The sequence below is a fragment of the Rhinopithecus bieti genome, unplaced genomic scaffold (genome assembly GCF_001698545.2).
Source record: "Rhinopithecus bieti isolate Rb0 unplaced genomic scaffold, ASM169854v2 scaffold_26546, whole genome shotgun sequence".
In the NCBI taxonomy this organism is placed as follows: Eukaryota; Metazoa; Chordata; class Mammalia; order Primates; family Cercopithecidae; genus Rhinopithecus; species Rhinopithecus bieti.
Window position 1 is genome coordinate 1,554,423 of NW_016812367.1, and position 19,238 is coordinate 1,573,660.

Here is a 19,238-nt window from a genome sequence, read left to right on the forward strand (position 1 = left end):
GGACGGACGCGGTGGCTTGAGACTCCCGCCTCAAAAAAAAGAAAAACAAAAACAACAACAGAGGGATTTCTATATAAATCTGGCTTTCCAGAGTCTTTGGAAAACCTGAAAGAGGGCCGGGCACAGTGGCTCATGCCTGTAATCCCAGCACTTTGGGAGGCTGAGGCGGGTGGATCACGAGGTCAGGAGATCGAGACCATCCTGGCTAACATGGTGAAACCCCGTCTCTACTAAAAATACAAAAAAATTAGCTGGGCGTGGTGGCAGGCACCCGTAGTCCCAGCAACTTGGGAGGCTGAGGGAGGAGAATGGCTAGAATCTGGGAGGCGGAGCTTGCAGTGGGCTGAGATCGTGCTACTGCACTCCAGCACTCCAGCCTGGGTGACAGAGCAAGACTCCGTCTCAAAAAAGAAAAAAAAAAAAAAAAAGAAAACCTGAAAGATATGGTAACAGCTGAGTAGGAGTGGCATTCACTCTTCAGCTGACCATATCCCCTTCCTGGCTTTCATTTTAATTTCTCATCTGGCTTCTGTAGGCATCTGAGTTTGCAAACTCTACTCACAAGACCTAAGGAGGAAAAGCACAACGTCGGCTGGTCCAGGGAGCCCCAGTGGCTAAGCCCTGGTCCAGCTCTGGGTGTGAGCTAGGCCCCCTCACCTGGAAAGTCAGTGACAGCAGGGTCCGCCAGCCGCCCATAGCGTGCCATTAGTTTGAGCTTGGTCTCCTGTTTTCTGTGTTTCTTGCCCACATAATGTTGTTGAGCCATGACAGGGTCGTTGAAAGTCGCATGGCAGAGGCTGCAGAACTTGTCTGGGTCTATCATCTCTCTATTCTGGTGCAAGGCTAAGGTGGAGGCCACAAGGAAAGGATTTGTAAGGCGTTTCGACAGAGCTGCGGTGAGAGAGTTCAAACAGAAACAATGAAAAACCCAGAAGGTGCCAGGCTTTTGAGTATGCTGAATAGAAAGGGCTGTGACACCAGTTAATCCCACTTGCAGATGTGGCACTGCCTGTGTGAATCACACACGTGACTGCATTCTCTAATTGGGAAACCTGCGAAGATCTGAGGGAGCCCAAAGACTGGCTATTTCATTCAGCAACTTTAACTACTTTAAGCCCACAAATCCTGATTTTTCTCATATTCTTAGGAGGCTCTGAACTTCTCCTATCAAGTTGTCAAATTACAATAGACTAGAGATGCATACTTGCATTCTTGCAGGGATACCTCAGCATTTCCCAGAACTTCACAGCAAGTGGGACACAAAGTTTGGGAGTTTTATTCTCATCCTTGAAGTAATACAGTTGCAGAGCTGGGAACCAATGCACAGATACAGAAATTGAGGCTTGAGTTCCTGGAGCTCATACAGGGTCATTTAGAAAAGGTAACCATACTAGGGATGCCTTTTAGGCTACGTTGCATATTAATAGGCAGAGCAGAGAGAAAAGAGGACCATTAACATTTAGTTATGCGTTTTGCTCATGCCTGTAATTCCAGGGCTTTGGGAGGCCAAGGCAGGCGGATCACGAGGTCAAGAGATTGAGACCATCCTGGCCAACATGGTGAAACCCCATCTCTCCTAAAAATACAAAATTAGCTGGGCATGGTGGCATGTGCCTGTAATCCCAGCTACTCGGGAGGCTGAGGCAGGAGAATCACTTCAACCCGGGAGGCGGAGGTTGCAGCGAGCCGAGATTGTGCCATTGCACTCCAGCCTGGGCGACAAGAGCGGAAACTCCGTCTCAAGAAAAAAAAAAAAAAAAAAAAAATTAGTGATGTGTATTGTATATGTATTTTCTCCTTTGGTCCTCAGAACTACCCCAATGAGGTAGGTATCACTTTGCCACATTATTCAGAAAAACTGAGGCTCAGACGAGTGAAGTGGCTTGCCCAAGGTGACCCAGCTAGTGAGTGAAGCCAGGTTTGTGACCCTAAAGCCTATGCTCTCTTTGCTACGCTAGGCTGCCAGAGTGTGGCAAGAAGACCTGAAGGCTATAGCTCTTACTTTCACCTTCAGAAAACATCCCTGATTCTGGCCAATGAATTCATTTAATCAGAACCTGGTGTAGGCATACCTGTGAGCCTCTTGTGCATCAACATATGGCTAGATGTTGACTGCAGGCTGCGCTGCTGCCTCATAAAGTGGATGCCACAACTCACTAACAAGTCCATGTGGCTGAAATGGTGTCAACCTAGCAACTACTGCTTTAAAAATGTGGGGCCCAGAAGCCCTCACCAGTGGTGGAGGATGGATGGGACTCAGAAGGACTGAGATGAGATGTCTCAGATGCTCTTCCATACCTGTATCACTTCAACTGGGGAAGTTTTGAGGATTTTGGGCAAGCCAGAAGAAATTTTCTGGCCTTTCCCACACATGGTTTTCCAGTAGAGATGGAATCTCAATTTCTCTGCTCGTTGATTTTGTTTCAGCAAGTCATTAAAACAGTAATGTACATGTTGTAGAATATCTTATAATATGAGAAAATATTCTGTTTGTGGTGTTAGAGTGTAAAAAAATCAAGTTACAGGCCAGGCGCAACGGCTCGTGCCTGTAATCCCAGCACTTTGGGAGGCTGAGGCAGGCAGATGATCTGACTCAGGAGTTCTGAGACCAGCCTGGCTGATCTCGGCTCACTGCAACCACTGCCTCCGAGGTTCAAGCGATTCTCCTGCCTCAGCCTCCCAAGTAGCTGGGATTACAGGCATGCGCCACCATGCGCAGCTAATTTTGTATTTTTAGTAGAGACGGGGTTTCTCCATGTTGGTCAGGCTGGTCTCAAAACTCCTGACCTCAGGTGATCCACCCGCCTCAGCCTCCCAAAGTGCTGGAATTACAGGCGTGAGCCACTGCACCCGGCCTACTATTTTCCAACTTTTCTGTAATGAATGTAGATTTTTAACATCAGAAAAGAGATATAATGGTTGTAAGAGAGAACGGTCATTCTTTGAGATACTGAAGAGAAGCATCAGAGGTGAAAGGGTAAGTTAAGCTTAGAAGAACCATTTAATGCGCATCCAATAAAATGAGGGATATAGAGTCTGTTCTCTGAAAATAAACTGAAATATAATAAAGTGTTCTACAGAGATGTTCACTGTAGTGTTATTTGTAACACCAAAAAGTGGGGGGTGGGGAGATTAAATGTTCAGCATTAGAGGAATGTTAAATGTGGTATGATGCAGTCACTAAAAACGCTTATAAAAAATTTTTTAATAACGGGGAAATACAAATGTCATATTAAATAAAAAACGTATAGAAGGCAATTGTATGGCCAGGTGCAGTAGCTCACACCTGTAATCCTAGCACTTTGGGAGGCAGAGGCAGGTGAATCACCTGAAATCAGGAGTTAGTGATCTGCCTGGCCAACATGGTGAAACCCCATCGCTACTAATACAAAAATTAGGCAGGGCATGGTGGCTCACGCCTGTAACCCCAGGACTTTGGGAGGCTGAGGCGGGTGGATTACCTGAGATCAGGAGTTTGAGACCAGCCTAACATGGTGAAATTCCATCTCTACTAAAAATACATAACTGGCCAGGCATGGTGCTCACATCTGTAATCCCAGCACTTTGGGAGGCTGAGGTGGGTGGATCACCTGAGGTCAGGAGTTCAAGACTAGCCTGACCAATATGGTGAAACCCCGTCTCTATTAAAAATGCAAAAATTAGCCGGGCGTTGTGGTGGGTGCCTAGAGTCCCAGCTACTTGGGAGGCTGAGTCAAGAGAATTGCTTGAACCCAGAAGGTGGAGGCTGCAGTGAGTCAAGGTTGCATCATTGCACTCCAGCCTGGGCGACAGCAAGACTCCGTCTCAAAAAAACACAAAACATTAGCTGGGCATGGTGGTGAGCACCTGTAATCCCAGCTACTCGGGAGGCTGAGGCAGGAGAATCGCTTGAACCCGGGGGGCAGAGGTTGCAGTGAGCTGAGATCGCGCCACTTCACTCCAGCCTGGGTAGAAGAGGGAGACTCCATCTCAAAAAAAACACAAAAAACATAAAAGAAGGCAATTGTACATACCATAAGGTAAGATCATTGTCTGAGGCCAGGAGTTCAAGAGCAGCCTGAGCAACACAGTGAAACCCCGTCTCTACTAAAAATACAAAAATTGGCCAGGTGTGGTGGCACGCGCCTGTAGTCCCAGCTACTTGGGAGGCTGAGGCAGAATCGCTTGAATGCAGGAGGCAGAGGTTGCACTGAGCCGAGATCGTGCCACTGCACTCCAGCCTGGGTGACAGAGCGAGACACCATCTCAAAATAAATAAATTAATTAATTAAAATAAATTAAAAAAATAATTAAAAAACCCCACATGTGTAATCCATATGTGTATACTGGTATTTTGAAACATCACCAACATATTAACAGTATTTCTCTCTTGGTGGTAGGATTTGGGTGACATTTTAGTTTCTTCTTTGTATCTTTTGCAATTGTTTGAAGTGGAATTATTCATAATGAGTATGCATTGTTTTTATAAAAACATTAAAGTTATTTAAAGTAGTCTATGTTTATATGCACATATACACGGAGTTAACCTAGATATACATAAAACAAATACACACACAGATATACACAGATACACATAACAATAAGATTATAGGAGAAACAGATTATAGGAGAAACCAAAATGTTAACAGTGTTTATCTGTGAATGGTAAAATTATGGGTAACTTTTCTTTCCATTTATCCATGTTTTCTTTCTCTCTCACAACATGCTTATATTACTTTTACATTAAAAAGTGTTTAATCTCAGAAATATAGTTATAAAGTCGTGTAATAACATGGAAATGTGCTTAAGCTGTAAAATTAAATGAAAAGTAAGAGCAGGATATAAAGGGTACATGCATGACAATCACAACTATATAAAAACAAAGTATGTTGCAAAAGCTGAACATGAATATGGAAAATAATCTCTTGAGTATGAAATTTCAGGGACCAGGCATAATGCAGAGAATTTTCCCATTTGTGGAAAAAGAAGTCTGTGACCTTATAAAATTGTTTTTTTTTTTTTTTTTTTGAGACAGGGTCTTGCTCTGTCCCCCAGGCTGGTGTACAATGGCGTGATCTCGGCTCACTGCAACCTCCGGCTCCTGGGTTCAAGTGATTCTCCTGCCTCAGCCTCCCAAGAAGCTGGGACTACAGGCTCGTGCCACCACGCCCAGCTAATTTTTGTTATTTTTAGTAGAGACAGGGTTTCACCATGTTGACCAGGCTAGTCTGGTACTCCTGACCTCAAGTGATCTGCCCACCTCGGCCTCCCAAAGTGCTGGGATTACAACAGGCATGAGCCACCACGCCCGGCCTATGTCCTGTGTTTTTAATACACATTATTGTATCCTCACAACCGATGAAGTAGATAGTATTATTATCATTGTATAGGTTAGGCAGTTCAGACACAAAAAACTCATATCAACAGTAACAGTGCCAGGCTTTTAAACCTGGGACTCTGTGACTTCAAAGTCCACATTCTGCTGTTTTCCATGAATAACTAGATGTGGGTGTGATCAAAAGGTGTAATTATGAGTGGCCAGGTGTGGTGGCTCATGCCTGTAATCCCAGCATTCTGGGAGGCCAAGATGGGAGGATCACTTAAGGCCAGGAGTTCAAGACCAGCCTGAGCAATATAGTGAGAAGCGATCTCTATTTTTAAAAAAAAAAAAAAAGGTTTTGGTGTGGTGGCTTACGCCTATAATCCTAACATTTTGGGAGGCCGAGGCAGGTGGATCACGAGGTCAGGAGATTGAGACCATCCTGGCTAACATGGTGAAACCCCGTTTCTACTAAAAAATACAAAAAAATTAGCCGGGCATGGTGATGGGTGCCTGTAGTCCCAGCTATCAGTAAGGCTGAGGCAGGAGAATGGCACGAACCTGGGCAGTGAGCCGAGATCACGCCACTGTACTTCAACCTGGGCAACAGAGTGAGACTCCGTCTCAAAAAAAAAAAAAATTATGAGTGATTTTTCACACTACCTTCAAAGCCTTCCAAAACACTGTTGTCAGTAAACATATAAAGGATCATAGTATTACTAACAGTGTAGTCTACTTCTTGGTCCAAAATAGAGAAGCAAAAATTATCAAGGAAACAATGAAATAAACATCAAAGAACTTTCACTCTTGACTGATTGCAATTAGCAGAGGTTAAAATCCCAGAAAGTCAGGAGTTAATGAGATGAAAGTGAGGGCTGAGCCTTAGTCGTGACAAGATAAAGGGGGCTATTTCAGAAGTCACTGTACTGGGAATGAATTCATGGCAGTTACAGATTGCAGGGCAGTAGTAGCAGCACTGAAGTATTCAGCTTTGAAGGACAAGTCCCTGTCTTGAGGAGAACAGGCAGCTTTTGAGGATTAAAGTGAGTAGGCCATAACCTGAGCATGTGAAAAAGACAAGGATTTAGCTTTCAACTTGGAACATGCAGTAATAAGGGCAGGTGGATGCTGGGATGGAAAAATCTAAGTGAGAGAGGTAGAAGACAGAATGCTCTCATGGTATGCATGGCCTGGAGGACTTTGGCACTCCTGAGTTATAATTATTAGTCAGGACAAAAGCTCAGGCTATAGAGAAAAATCTATAACCAAAGAAAGGGAGGTTAGGTGAGCATAATTCTGAGATTGCATTTCAATGAAACTGGGTCTACTTGGAGATTTTTAAGGGTTCTCAAAAGGAATTCAACCTCTTCAAGTCTGTGGCCCCAGTGAGGATCTCTGTGAGTCCCTGGCAATGGTGCCCTGAGGACAGGAGGGGTCCCACTACAGCACTACTCAGGAAAACCAGTACCTTCCACCTTAGTGGATTGCTGCTTCAGCTTTAAGTTCTTTGCGTGGGTCTTCCCCAGGTAGTGCGACTGGGCCACGACAGGGGAGGAAAAGGTCATGTTACAGATGGGGCAGCACTGGTTCTTGTCTTTGCTTCTGCTGCTCTTCTGGTTGGAAGAAAGAACACAGGTCTGATCATACCACTGCCCCGCCAGAAAACCTTCAATGGTTCCCCACTGCCCATAACAGAATAGGCATTTATGGCCCCCGTCACACATTAACCCCAACCTACTTTCTAGATTCTTCTCCAGCTACTTCGTCCCAGGCTCTACTCACCATCCCCCACTTTATTCTCTGATGCTTCCTTGCTTTGCTTTGGCCATTCCTGCTGTCTAAAATGCTCTTCCTTCCTTTCCTGCTTGGCAGCGTGTCTGCTTAGCCTTGAAGACCCAATTTAAATAAAAGCTTTTCTTCTGGGGGACTTTCTCTCAAAAAAAAAAAAAAAAAAAAAATCATTCAGTAAACAACTATCAAGTCCCTTTGTCTGTGTATTCCAGGAAGAATAATTAACCCTGCTCCTATTCTGTACTCCGAGAGTACATTAAATAGACCTCTGTCCTACCCCTTGCCACCCTAAACTGACAGTGTGTCATAGCTTAGGAGACTTTTCTGTGAACTCAAGTGTAACACTGGAACAGGGACTATTTGACTCATTTTTGTTTCCTATCCTTCACACCCCGCTGGAGTCTGGCACACAGTAGATGCTCAGAGTTTGCTGAACAAGTGGACCATTAGGTTGTGTGTTTTTTTTTTGAGACAGGGTCTCACTCTGTTGCCCAGACTGGAGTGCAATGGCACGATCTCGGCTCACTGGAACCTCCACCTCCAGGGCTCAAGCAATTCTCCCACCTCACCCCCTCAAGTAGCTGGACTACAGGAACACACCACCACACCTGGCTAATTTTTGTGTTTTTTGTAGAGATGGGGTTTCACCACGTTGCCTAGGGTGGTCTCAAACTCCTGAGTTCAAGCAATCTGCCCGCCTCAGCCACCTAAATTCCTAGGATTACAGGCATGAGCCACTGCACCCAGCCTCCCACTGTGTTCTACTTGCTGATTATGATTAGGCTAGAAAACTGTGTATTTCGAGACTACATAAAGGGATTCCAACATCTCTCTCAGAAAGCCTGATCTCTGAATAGGGTGCAAAGATGTAAAATAACCTGCCCAGGGTCACAGAGTTGATCTTGCCTTCCTGAATTATAAATTATAAGAAAAGGGCCAGGTGTGGTGGTTCAGACCTGTAATCCTGGTACTTTGGGAGCCTGAGGCAGGAGGATCACTTGAGACCAGGAATTTGAGACCAGCCTGGGCAACAAAGCGAAACCCTGTCTCTACGAAAAAATTTTAAAAAACTCAGCCAGGTGTCTGGGCGCAGTGGCTCACACTTGTAATCCCAGCACTTTGGGAGGCTGAGGCAGGCAGATCACTTGAGGTCAGGGATTTGAGACCAGCCTGGCCAACCTGGTGAAACCCTGTCTCTACTAAAAATACAAAAATTAGCTGGGCGTGGTGGCACATGCCTGTAGTCCCAGCTACTTGGGAGGCTGAGGCAGGAGAATCGCTTCAACCCAGGAGGTGGAGGTTGCAGTGAGCTGAGATCGTGCCACTGCACTCCAGTTAGCCAGGCGTGGTGGTGTGTGCCTGCAGGCCTAGCTACTTGGGAGGCTGAAGTGGAAAGATCACTTGAGCTTGGGAGGTTGAAGCTGCAGTGAGCCATGATTGCACCACTGCACTATAGCCTGGGTGACAGAGCCAGGTCCTGTCTCATAAAGAGACAGATAGAGAAATAGATAGAAAGGAGGGAATCCAGGGATAAATAAATAAATAATAAGAAGGGAAACCAGGGGATGAGTCCAGTGAATTTTGAGAAGAGATAAACAAGGACCTTCCTAACCTGTGGCTACTATAATAGGAGGTAGCAGTTTATAGAGTAAACTCTTATTTACTGAGCATCTACCGGGAATTGAAATTTTACCTCACAATACCCTTAAGAAGTAGGAATTATCTTTACTTCATGGGTGAAGTTCGCAGAGGTTAAGTGACTTGGCCAGGTCACCCGACCAGTAAGACACACAGCCAGCTTTGAGCCCTAGTCTGCTCAATTTCTTTTCCCATGATGAGATGGTACTCCTGAGGGGTTGGGGGTTGCTTCAGCATAATGCTCATAATATTTCTGAGCCAAAAAGCACATGTGATCACCTCTAAATCAGAGCAGGCATTTGGAAAGGAGTTACTTCTGTTTATTTATTCAAAACATTCAAGTGCTGAACTTAGTTCTTTTCCCTGGCTCTCGAGAAAGCAAGCAGCCTGGCTTCTTTCCACTTTCTCTTGTCTGGCTCCAATAAACCACTAGGTTGTAATATGTAATACTGGCTCCATTACTGAGTCCCTACTATGTGCCAGGCTCTGAATTCGGTGCTTTTTATAAACCTGCCCTCAATTTTAGTTTCGAAAAATCCTGAAAGGTAGTTGGTATTACCATCCTCATTTTTACACAGGAAGAAATCAAGGCTTTGTGAAGTAATAGACTTGCCCAAGTTACACAACAGGGCCAGGATTTGAAGCCAAGACAGTCTGACTTGCTCACCACACCAACCTGCTGGCTGGCTTCATCAGGAAGCAAGCAGGCTCAATATGTCAGTTGTATTACCTGATCTGAGTCTAGCTTCTTCGTTTCCCCCTTTAATGTCTCCACTCCATGGATTGCTAGGTATCTCTTCACTTTGTTGGCATGTTTTTTGCTCTGCAAAAACCCAGGGAAAAGATCAAAGATAGCCAAATGCTACTTCATACTTAAGGCACTCAAAAACACTTACTAGATTTTCATCTGATTCATCCTCACAAAAAGTTTTGAGGAGGAGGTGAGGGAAGTTTGAGTTCCTGCTCTGTGCAAGGCATTTTACAGCTATCAAATTTAATCTTCACAATCTATGAGAAAAGTATGACCATTTCTATTTTACGGATGAGGAAATGATGTCTAGAAATGATGAAGTTTCTTGCTCAAGATGAGTAGCAGAGTTTTGATTCAAACTCAGATCTATTTAATACCAAAGCTCATACTTTATGCTATGCCAAGCTGCAAGGGAAGATACACATATAATGATCCTGATTTGGATAGGGGAGATGAGACTCAGGGAAATTAAGTCAATCTTCAAGTCACAAGCCAACATGCATGGAGGCAACATCTGGGTGGCTAAGCAGCAATTACACTTCACCATGCAAGCCAGGGAGAATTAGGGGTTTGGCATCAGGTCTGAAAAGAAACGCAGCTCTAAAAGTATGATGGCATACCTGGTAATGTGCCAGCTTCTGGGACTCAGAAATAAGCAAGGCGCAGCAAACCTTACACTGGGTGTTGGTGAAGAGACATTGGTTCTTCTGGATCATGTGCTCCACTATAGAGGGGAAAACAAGAAATCCAAGAAATCACTGAGTTGACAAACAACTACCTCTAAAAAAATGGAAAAAAAAAAAAAAAAAAAAAAAAAAAAAGAATGACAAACACTACCTCAACAGCACTGTCTTTCAACTCTGCCTCAAACACAGGCACTGAATGATGGGATGCCATACTAGGACACTGGCAGACCTCAGCCAGCCTTTCCTACTGCCGCCGTGACTCATGCTGTGTTCTCATGCCACCTACACTATTACTTATTTTATAATTTTATGTATGCCAACTTTCTTTACTTAGGAACTTCTTTTAAAAAGGAATCTTTAGATCATAAACTTAAGTAGATACCAATAAAATAAATATGATAAAATGAGGCTTGAAGCATTCTCCAGGAAGAAGAGAACAGCAACTGTGCTGAGAGGTTTTAAGATATGGTAGTACCCAACTGAAACTTCTTCCCAGATAGAATCAGGAGGACTGGAAGACTCGAAAAGGGAATACTTTTCTCATTGTTCTCAAACTGACTTTGAAACATTTAAAATCACGTAACAGAGCAGGGCGTGGTGGCTCACACCTGTAATCCTAGCACTTTGGGAGGCTGAGGTGGGCAGATCACCTGAGGTCAGGAGTTTGAGACCATCCTGGCCAACATGGTGAAACCCTGTCTCTACTAAAAATACAAAAATTAGCCAGGCGTGGTGGCAGGCGCCTATAATCCCAGCTACTCAAGAGGCTGAGGCACGAGAATTGTCTGAACCCTGGAGGCAGAGGTTGTAGTGAGCTGAGGTTGTGCCACTAACTCCAACTTGGGTGACAGAGCTAGACTCCATCTCTAAATAAATAAATAAAATAAAATCACATAACATATTACATAAGTGCCACACTGTATGAAACATGGCCTGGAGAACAGTCTTACCTTTTTGAGGAGAGGTAAAATCTCTCTCCCAAGGCATGAGTTCCTTTTTTTTTTTTTGAGACAGAGTCTTGCTCTGTCGCCCAAGCTGGAGTGCAGTGGAGCGTTCTCGGCTCACTGCAAGCTCCGCCTCCTGGGTTCCCGCCATTCTCCTGCCTCAGCTTCCCGAGTAGCTGGGATTACAGGCGCCTGCCACCACGCCCGACTAATTTTTTTGTATTTTTAGTAGAGACAGGGTTTCACTGTGTTAGCCAGGATAGTCTCAATCTCCTGACCTCGTGATCCGCCCGCCTTGGCCTTCCAAAGTGCTGGGATTACAGGTGTGAGGCACTGCGCCTGGCCAAGGCATGAGTTCTATCATGGCACTGGCAATGTGAGGCAGAGGCAAAGTCTAAAACTGGGAGAGGAGGGCAAGACAACATTTTTAATCTCCTGGTCTCAGCCAAAAAGTGGTCAAGACCAGGCACAGTAGCTCATGCCTGTAATCCCAGCATTTTGGGAGGCTGAGGTAGGAGGATGGATTGAGCCCAGGAGCTTGAGACCAGCCTGGGCAAGATGGTGAGACTCTGTCTCTACATAGAAACAAACAAACCAACAAACCAAAAACTAGCTGGGGGTGGTGGCACATGCCTGTGGTCCCAGCTTCATGGGAGACTGAGGCTGAGACAGAGACAGAAGGATTGCTTGAGCTCAGGAGGTCAAGGCTACGGCAAGCAATGTTAGTGCCACTGTACTCCAGCCTGGATAACAGAGCAAGCCCCTGTCTTAAAAAAAAAAAAAAAAAAGTCGATGCCCTGGCAGAGGTTCCTGGTGGGGAGCTTTTAAGATGCCTCTCCCTAATCCACAAAATCTAAAGCTTACCTGTGTCAGCCCTTTTAGGCAGAAGGGCTGTATTTCCGTCCCTAATGATCTCTTTTATATCTGCATTTTCTCTTACAATGGTAAATTTTGTGAAAGACCTTGCCTGCCTTAGCTATGCTCTGAAAAACCAAGAGGAGTGACTCTATAAACAGAATTGGCCCAGGGCTTTTAAAAGAGGGTCAGAGGCGGCCGGGCACAATGGCTGATGCCTGTAATCCGCCAGCACTTTGGGAGGCCCAGGTGGGTGGATCATCTGAGGTCAGGAGCTCGAGGCCAGCCTGGCAAACATGGTAAAACCCTATCTCTACTAAAAATACAAAATTAGCCGGGTGTGGTGACGCATGCCTGTAATCCCTACTACTTGGGAGACTGAGGCAAGAGAATCACTTGAACCTCGGAGGTGGTGGCTGTAGTAAGCCGAGATTGTGCCATCGCACTCCAGCCTGGGCAACAGCGAAACTCGGACACACACACACACACACACACACACACACACACAGAAGAAGAAAAAAGAAGAAAAAAGAAGAGGGTCAGAGGCTTCTCAGAATCAGAAACCCACATGGGGTAGGTAATACCCAGAGGTCAGAGTTCAGTCATCACTTCCTCACCTGGAGATTGTGGATTTTGTTTTGTTCAAGAGATGAGGTTTCAAGCATATTCACAATCAGACTCCTAAACCCACAGCAGGGGTAGGCAAGTGCCTGCTAAATAAATGTACCTCTCTGCTGGAATGCACTCTCTGGCCTTAGAGAGCACATTCACATAGTACCTGCTTTGTGCCAACACTGCACTTAGTGCTGGGGGCCATACCAACAAATAAGACGGGGTATAAAGTAAAAAATAAGATAATGACAGAGAATTAGAAATGCTATGCAAACAAGCAGAGTACATGGTAGAGAATGACGGGGCAGGAGAGTTAGTAAAGCCCATCACAGGGCCAGTTGTGGTAGCTCACACCTATAATCCCAGCAACTCGAGAGGCTGAGGCAAGAGGACTGCTTCAACCCAGAAGTTTGAGACTGTCCTGGGCAACACAGGGAGAGCCACATCTCTATAAAAACAATAATAAAAAAAAAAACCCAAAACGTAGTTGGGCATGGTGGTGCATGCCTGTAGTTAGCTACTCAGGAGGCTGAGGTGGCAGAATCCCTTGAGCCTAGAAGTTTGAAGCTGCAGTGAGCCGTGATTGTGCCACTGTACTCCAGCATAGGCAACAGAGAGATACCTCGACTCTGAAAATTAAAAAAAAAAAAAAAAAAAAAAATCATCATGGAGAAGTGTCAGCCATACGGCTTACAGGAAAAGAGTGTTCCAGCCTGAAACAGTATTAAGTCTGTGAGGCAGGGATGAGTTTGGCATATTCCACGTTCAAAGAATGGAGAGAAGCCCAGTATGCCTGGAATATGGTGAATGAGAGAAGAATGGTAGGAAATTAAGTTGGAGAGACAGCATGAGGCCTACTAGATCATGTTGAATGAATATAAAGCTCCATAAGTCACAGTATGAACTAAGGATTTTATTGTTAGTGTAATGAGAGATGACAATATCTGGTTTGCCCTTGGAAAGATTACTCTGACAGTTGTTGTCAACAGAATGTATGGGGACAAGAATGGAAGCAGAAAGAACAAGGAGGAGGCTGCTATAGTCTTCAGAGAATAGATGGAAGCTTGGACTAGGCAGATTGTCCGTGGAGACAGAGAAAAGTGAATGAATTTGGAATTATGTTCCGGCAGTAGGTTTGACATCTGATTTCTTTGACTGGATGTGGGGGTGGGAGTGAAGGAAGGAAAGGAGTCAAGGATAACTCCTAGGTTTTGAACTTGAACAAGTGAATAGATTAGAACTAGGGGAAGATAGCCTTGGAGGAAAAATTAAAGACTTTTTGTTATGTGAATGTGAGTAGTCTATCAGATATACAGGTGGACATGAGTTGGAGATTCAGATCTGTCAGTCACTTGAAGTTCAAGGGGGAGATCAGAGTTGGAGACATAAATGGGGAATCATTAGTGTATCAATCATATTTAACGCTATGGGGTTGGAAGAAAATGCCTGGCATAGATGAAGAAGGAAAGAGGTTCAGAGACTGAGCCTTGGGACCCTCCCAATGTTGAAGTCAGGCAGAGGAAGCGAAGTTGAATATAAAACAAGGTGAGTACAAGGTAGAACTTCTGGCCAAGGCAGAGCGAGGAAATCTTCTCCTGCAGAAGCAACAATAAAACAGGACAAAACTGACAAAACCAGACAAAACTGACAAAACCAACCACTTCAGCACTCTGGAAGTTAACCAAAGGGACTTAACAATCTGAGCAACTTTATGCTTGCAAAACTGCTGAACTTCAGGTAAGAACAGTAGGAATCAGTGGCTTTTTTTTTTCCCCAAATGGGGGAAAAACAAACAAGCAAACAAACAAAAATTCAGGGTTGCCCAGGCTGCAGTGCCCAAGCTGGACTGCAGTGGCATAATGTCAGCTCACTGTAGCCTCAACTTCCCAGGCTCAGGTGAGGCTGTTCTCAGCCCCTCCTGCACTCGGTGTAGAAACTCTGGCAAGAAGGTGCTGGCCATGAAAACAAATAGCTTCCATACAGATGGAAGGAAATCACTTGATTTCCCTTGCATGTTTTCTATATTGTTGATGGAAGTGATGATTTCCAAGGCAGTAAGCAGGAAGAGTCAAAGGCTCCACTGGCTGGAGGTGTCGTCATGGTTGGGGCAAGTGTGTTCCTGGCTGAGACTGTGTGACAGCACAGACCTGAGAGGGCCCAAGTTAACCATGTACTCATGGCCCACCCTGAGGCTGCATACGCACATGTAAGAGATGCAAAGGACCTCGTGGGAAGGGTAGATCTCAAAATGACATGAACTTTGAATATGCTTCCCTACCAACACACAGATCCAACAGTACAAAATCAAGGCCTTATACGTTCCAGGTGTTTAGAACAAGATCTTGTTGAATCACTAATCTGACCACTAAGCAACATAAACACACTAAAGTAAAAATTATAAAAAGGAACCAAATTGCGAATGCTTGCTTTTAAAGTCTTTGGCCACCATGTAAGCAGTCTGACCGCTCTGAGGCCACCAAGTTGTGAGGAAGCCCAGACTATTTCATGCATCAAGACCACATGGAGAGTTTCTGACACCACATGAAAAGAGAGAGATGTCTGGCCAGCCCCCCAAGGCTCCACTCCGCTGTTGTTTCAGCTCTAGCTCCCAGATGCCCCATTTCCCTGCTGTTTCAATTTGAGCCACCATCTGGCTGCAACTGCATAAGAGACCCTGAATCAGAACTATCTAGCCAAGCCTTTCCCAAATTGCTGACCCACAAAAACTGAGAGGTGTATGAGGCTGGAGGAAGCTAAGGCCCACAGAGGGGGAAAAAAAAACCAACTTAGGTAAAATTGTCAATTAGGCCGGGTGCAGTGGCTCACGCCTGTAATACCAGCACTTTGGGAGGCAGAGACAGGCGGATCACGAGGTCAGGAGTTCAAGACCAGCCTGGCCAACATAGTGAAACCCTGTCTATACTAAAAATAGAAAAAAGTTTAGCCGGGCGTGGTGGCAGGTGCCTGTAGTCCCAGCTACTTGGGAGGCTGAGGTAGGAGAATTGCTTTAACCCAGGAGGCGGAGGTTGCAGTGAGCCGAGATCACACCACTGCACTCCAGCCTGGGCGACACAGTGAGACTCTGTCTCAAAAAAAAAAAAAAAAAAAAAGTCAATTAGCTGGGTGTGGTGGCAGGCACCTATAATAATCCCAGTTACTCAGGAGGCTGAGACAGGAGAATCGCTTGAACCCGGGAGGCGGAGGTTGCAGTCAGCCAAGATCGCGCCATTGCACTCCAGCCCAGGCAACAGGAGCAAAACTGCATCTCAAATAATAATAATAATAATAATTGTCAAAATTTTGAGATGGCAGCCTGACTGCACATCCTTTTTGCCATGATATCTGCACACAACTTTAATCCAACTACCAACTATCTCTCCAGGGTGCAAAAGATTTGATATGGAAAATGAGGTGCTTTTCATTCATTCACTGGAGAGGCCGGGTGTGGCAGTTCAGCCTGTAATCCCAACACTTGGGAAGGCCAAGGCAGGCAGACTGCTTGAGGCCAGGAGTTTGCGACTAGCCTTGCCAAAATGGCAAAACCCCATCTCTACCAAAAATACAAAAATTAGGCAGGCAGGGTGGTGTGTGCGTGTAATCCCAGCTACTTGGGAGGCTGAAGCACAAGGAGCACTTGAACCCAGGAGACAGAGGTTGCAGTGAGCCAAGATGGTGCCACTACACTTGAGCCTGGGCGACAGAGTGAGACTCTATCTCAAAAAAAAAAAAAAAGAAAAAAAGAAAAAAAAAAGAAAATCACTAGAGAGGCTGAAAGTATGGTACTAGGTTGGGCCTCCAGAAACATCTCCAGGAATAGTGCATATATGTTCCAATAGGTGACTTATAGTCTCTGAGGCTTCCTTCACAGCTCTGCTGGAAGCAAGATGCTTTGACTGTAACAACTTCTCTCTCAACCTATGAAGCTGGACAATGGATGCTGGAAAACTGATGTAGTTCCATGCTACTTGGTAGTCCCAGCTACTTGGTAGGCTGAGGTGGGAGGATTGTCTGAACTTGAGCCCAGGAGGTCAAGGCTGCAGTGAAGTAAGCTGTCACTGCACTCCAGCCTCCATCCTGGGTGACACAGCAAGACTCTGTCTCAAAATAAAAAAAATAAAAAATAAAAAAAGAAAAGAAAAAAGAAAGAAAGAAAGGAAATTTAAGCCAGGTGTGGTGGCCTGCATGCACCTGTAGTCTCAGCTATTCAGGAGGCTGAGGTGGGAGGATCGTTTGAGCCAGGAGTTTAAGACCAGCCTGGACAACATGGTGAAACCCCACCTCTATAAAAAACTACAAAAAAATTGGCTGAAAGTAGTGGTGCACACTTGTTATCCCTGCTACTCAAGTGGCTGAGGTGGGAGGATCACCTGAGTTTGGGAGGTCGGGGCTACAGTGAGCCAGGACTGTACTGCTGTACTGCAGCCTTGGTGAGGGAGTGAGACCCTATCTCAAAAATGAGTTGCTATTCCTTAGGCCTACATGTGACCTCAGAATCTACAACTGAGCTCTATATACATTTATCAACTGGGCGGGGCGCGGTGGGTCACGCCTGTAATCCCAGCACTTTGGGAGGCCGAGGAGGGCAGATCATGAGGTCAGGAGATCGAGACCATCCTGGCTAACACGGTGAAACCCCATCTCTACTAAAAATACAAAAAATTACCTGGGCGAGGTGGTGGGCGCCTGTAGTCCCAGCTACTCGGGAGGCTGAGGCAGGAGAATGGCGTGAACCCAGGAGGCGGAGCTTGCAGTGAGCGGAGATCACGCCACTGCACCCCAGCTTGGGTGACAGAGCGAGACTCTGTCTCAAAACAAAACAAAACAAAACAAAACAAAACAAAACAAAAAAATTCATCAACTAACTGAAGGTGATCCTTAAGAAGATGAAACCTATTTACTACTCAGCTTATTAGGAGGCAAAGGGTTTTTAGGTACAGCTATAGTTAGAAAGCAGCAAATAAAAGATCCTAGGGCTAAGTCAGTGGCCCACCCCTGTAATCCTGACACTTTGGGAGGCTGAGGCTAGAGGACTGCTTGATGCCAGGAGTTTGAGATCAACACAGGCAGCAACGTGAGACCACATCTTTACAAAAAAATTTAAAATTATCCAGGTGTGGTGGCACACGCCTGTAGTGCTGGTTACTAGGGAAACTGACATGGGGGGGAATCACTTGAGTCTAGCAGTTTGAGGTTGTGGTGAGCCATAATTGCACGACTGCACCTCTGCTGGGTGACAGAGCAAGATCCCCCATCTCAAAAGCAAAAAACCCCTCAAACAATCATAAGAAATGGAGGTTGGGTATAATCTACCCATGGGTGAGAATAGTTAGACAATGTAGTTTTTTTTGTTTTTTTTTTTTTTGAGACAGAGTCTGGCTCTGTCACCCAGGCTGGAGTGCAGTGGTGCATCTTGGCTTACTGCAAGCTCTGCCTCCTGGGTTCACGTCATTCTCTTGCCTCAGCCTCCTGAGTAGCTGGGAATACAGGCACTCGCCACCACGCCCGGCTAATTTTTTGTATTTTTAGTAGAGACGGGGTTTCACCGTGTTAGCCAGGATGGTCTCGATCTCCTGACCTCGTGATCTGCCCACCTTGGCCTCCCAAAGTGCTGGGATTACAGGCGTGAGCTGCGCCCGGCCTAGACAATGTAGTATTTTAATGGGCAGTATGGCCTAAAAGAATGAACAAGACGGTCCTATTAAGTCTACTTAGCATTGGTACTTCCATTTTGTGAGTCCATACTGTGTTTTTGTTTTTAATTTAATTTTTTAGAGTCAGAGTCTCATTATGTTGCCTAGGCTGAATTCAAACTCCTGGCCTCAAGTGATCCTTCTGCATCAGCCTCTCAAGCAGCTGGGACTACAGGTGTGGGCCACCATGACTGGCCAAATCCATATTGCTGATGGTCTCAAGAAGCTCAAATTTTTTTTTTCTTTTTTTTTTTTTGAGATGGAGTCTGGCTCAGTCGCTCAGGCTGGAGTGCAGTGGCGTGATCTCGGCTCACTGCAATCTCCACCTCCCGGGTTCATGCCATTCTCCTGCCTCAGCCTCCGGAGTAGCTGGGACTACAAGCGCCCGCCACCACGCCCGGCTAATTTTTTTGTATTTTTAGTAGAGACGGGGTTTCACTGTGTTAGCCAGTATGGTCTCAATCTCCTGACCTTGTGATCCACCCTCCTCGGCCTCCCAAAGTGCTGGGATTACAGGCGTGAGCCACCGCGCCCGGCCAAGAAGCTCAAATTTTTATCCAATGAAAACGGCATGAAGAGGCCGGGCATGGTGGCTCATGCCTGTAATGTCAGCATTTTGGGAGGCCGAGGCAGGCGGATCACCTAAGGTCAGGAGTTTGAGACCAGGCTGGCCAACGTGGTAAAACCCCATCTCTACTAAAAAATACAAAAATTAGCCGGGCATGGTGGAAGGCTGGTAATCCCAGCTAACTCAGGAGGCTGAGGCAGGAGAAGCGCTTGAAACCAGGAGACAGAGGTTGCAGTGAGCCGAGATTGCACCATTGCACTCCAGCCTGGGTAACAAGGGCGAAACTCCATCTCAAAAAAAAAAAAAAGAAGCTGGGTGTAGTGGCTCATGTTTGTAATTCCAGCATGCCAAGATTGCACCACTGCACTCCAGCCTGGTGACAGAGCAAGACTCTGTCTCAAAAA

The 19,238-nt window shown here is 45.6% G+C and overlaps 1 protein-coding gene across 8 annotated transcripts in view; it reads right to left on the reverse strand.

Annotated features, from left to right (window-relative positions):
* Nucleotides 1-19,238, reverse strand: part of ZNF346 (zinc finger protein 346) — a 75,720-nt gene that overhangs the window by 42,466 nt on the left and 14,016 nt on the right. For 5 of the 8 annotated variants that reach the window (XM_017896085.1, XM_017896086.1, XM_017896087.1 and 2 more), the window contains exons 2-5: nt 10,100-10,203; nt 9,459-9,551; nt 6,768-6,912; nt 658-891 (exon numbers count right to left, since the gene is read on the reverse strand). In XM_017896085.1, the coding sequence (XP_017751574.1) occupies nt 658-891; nt 6,768-6,912; nt 9,459-9,551; nt 10,100-10,203 (576 nt within the window). The remainder of the gene's footprint in view (nt 1-657; nt 892-6,767; nt 6,913-9,458; nt 9,552-10,099; nt 10,204-19,238) is intronic. The other 3 variants (XM_017896090.1, XM_017896089.1, XM_017896092.1) reach the window with 2 other exon arrangements.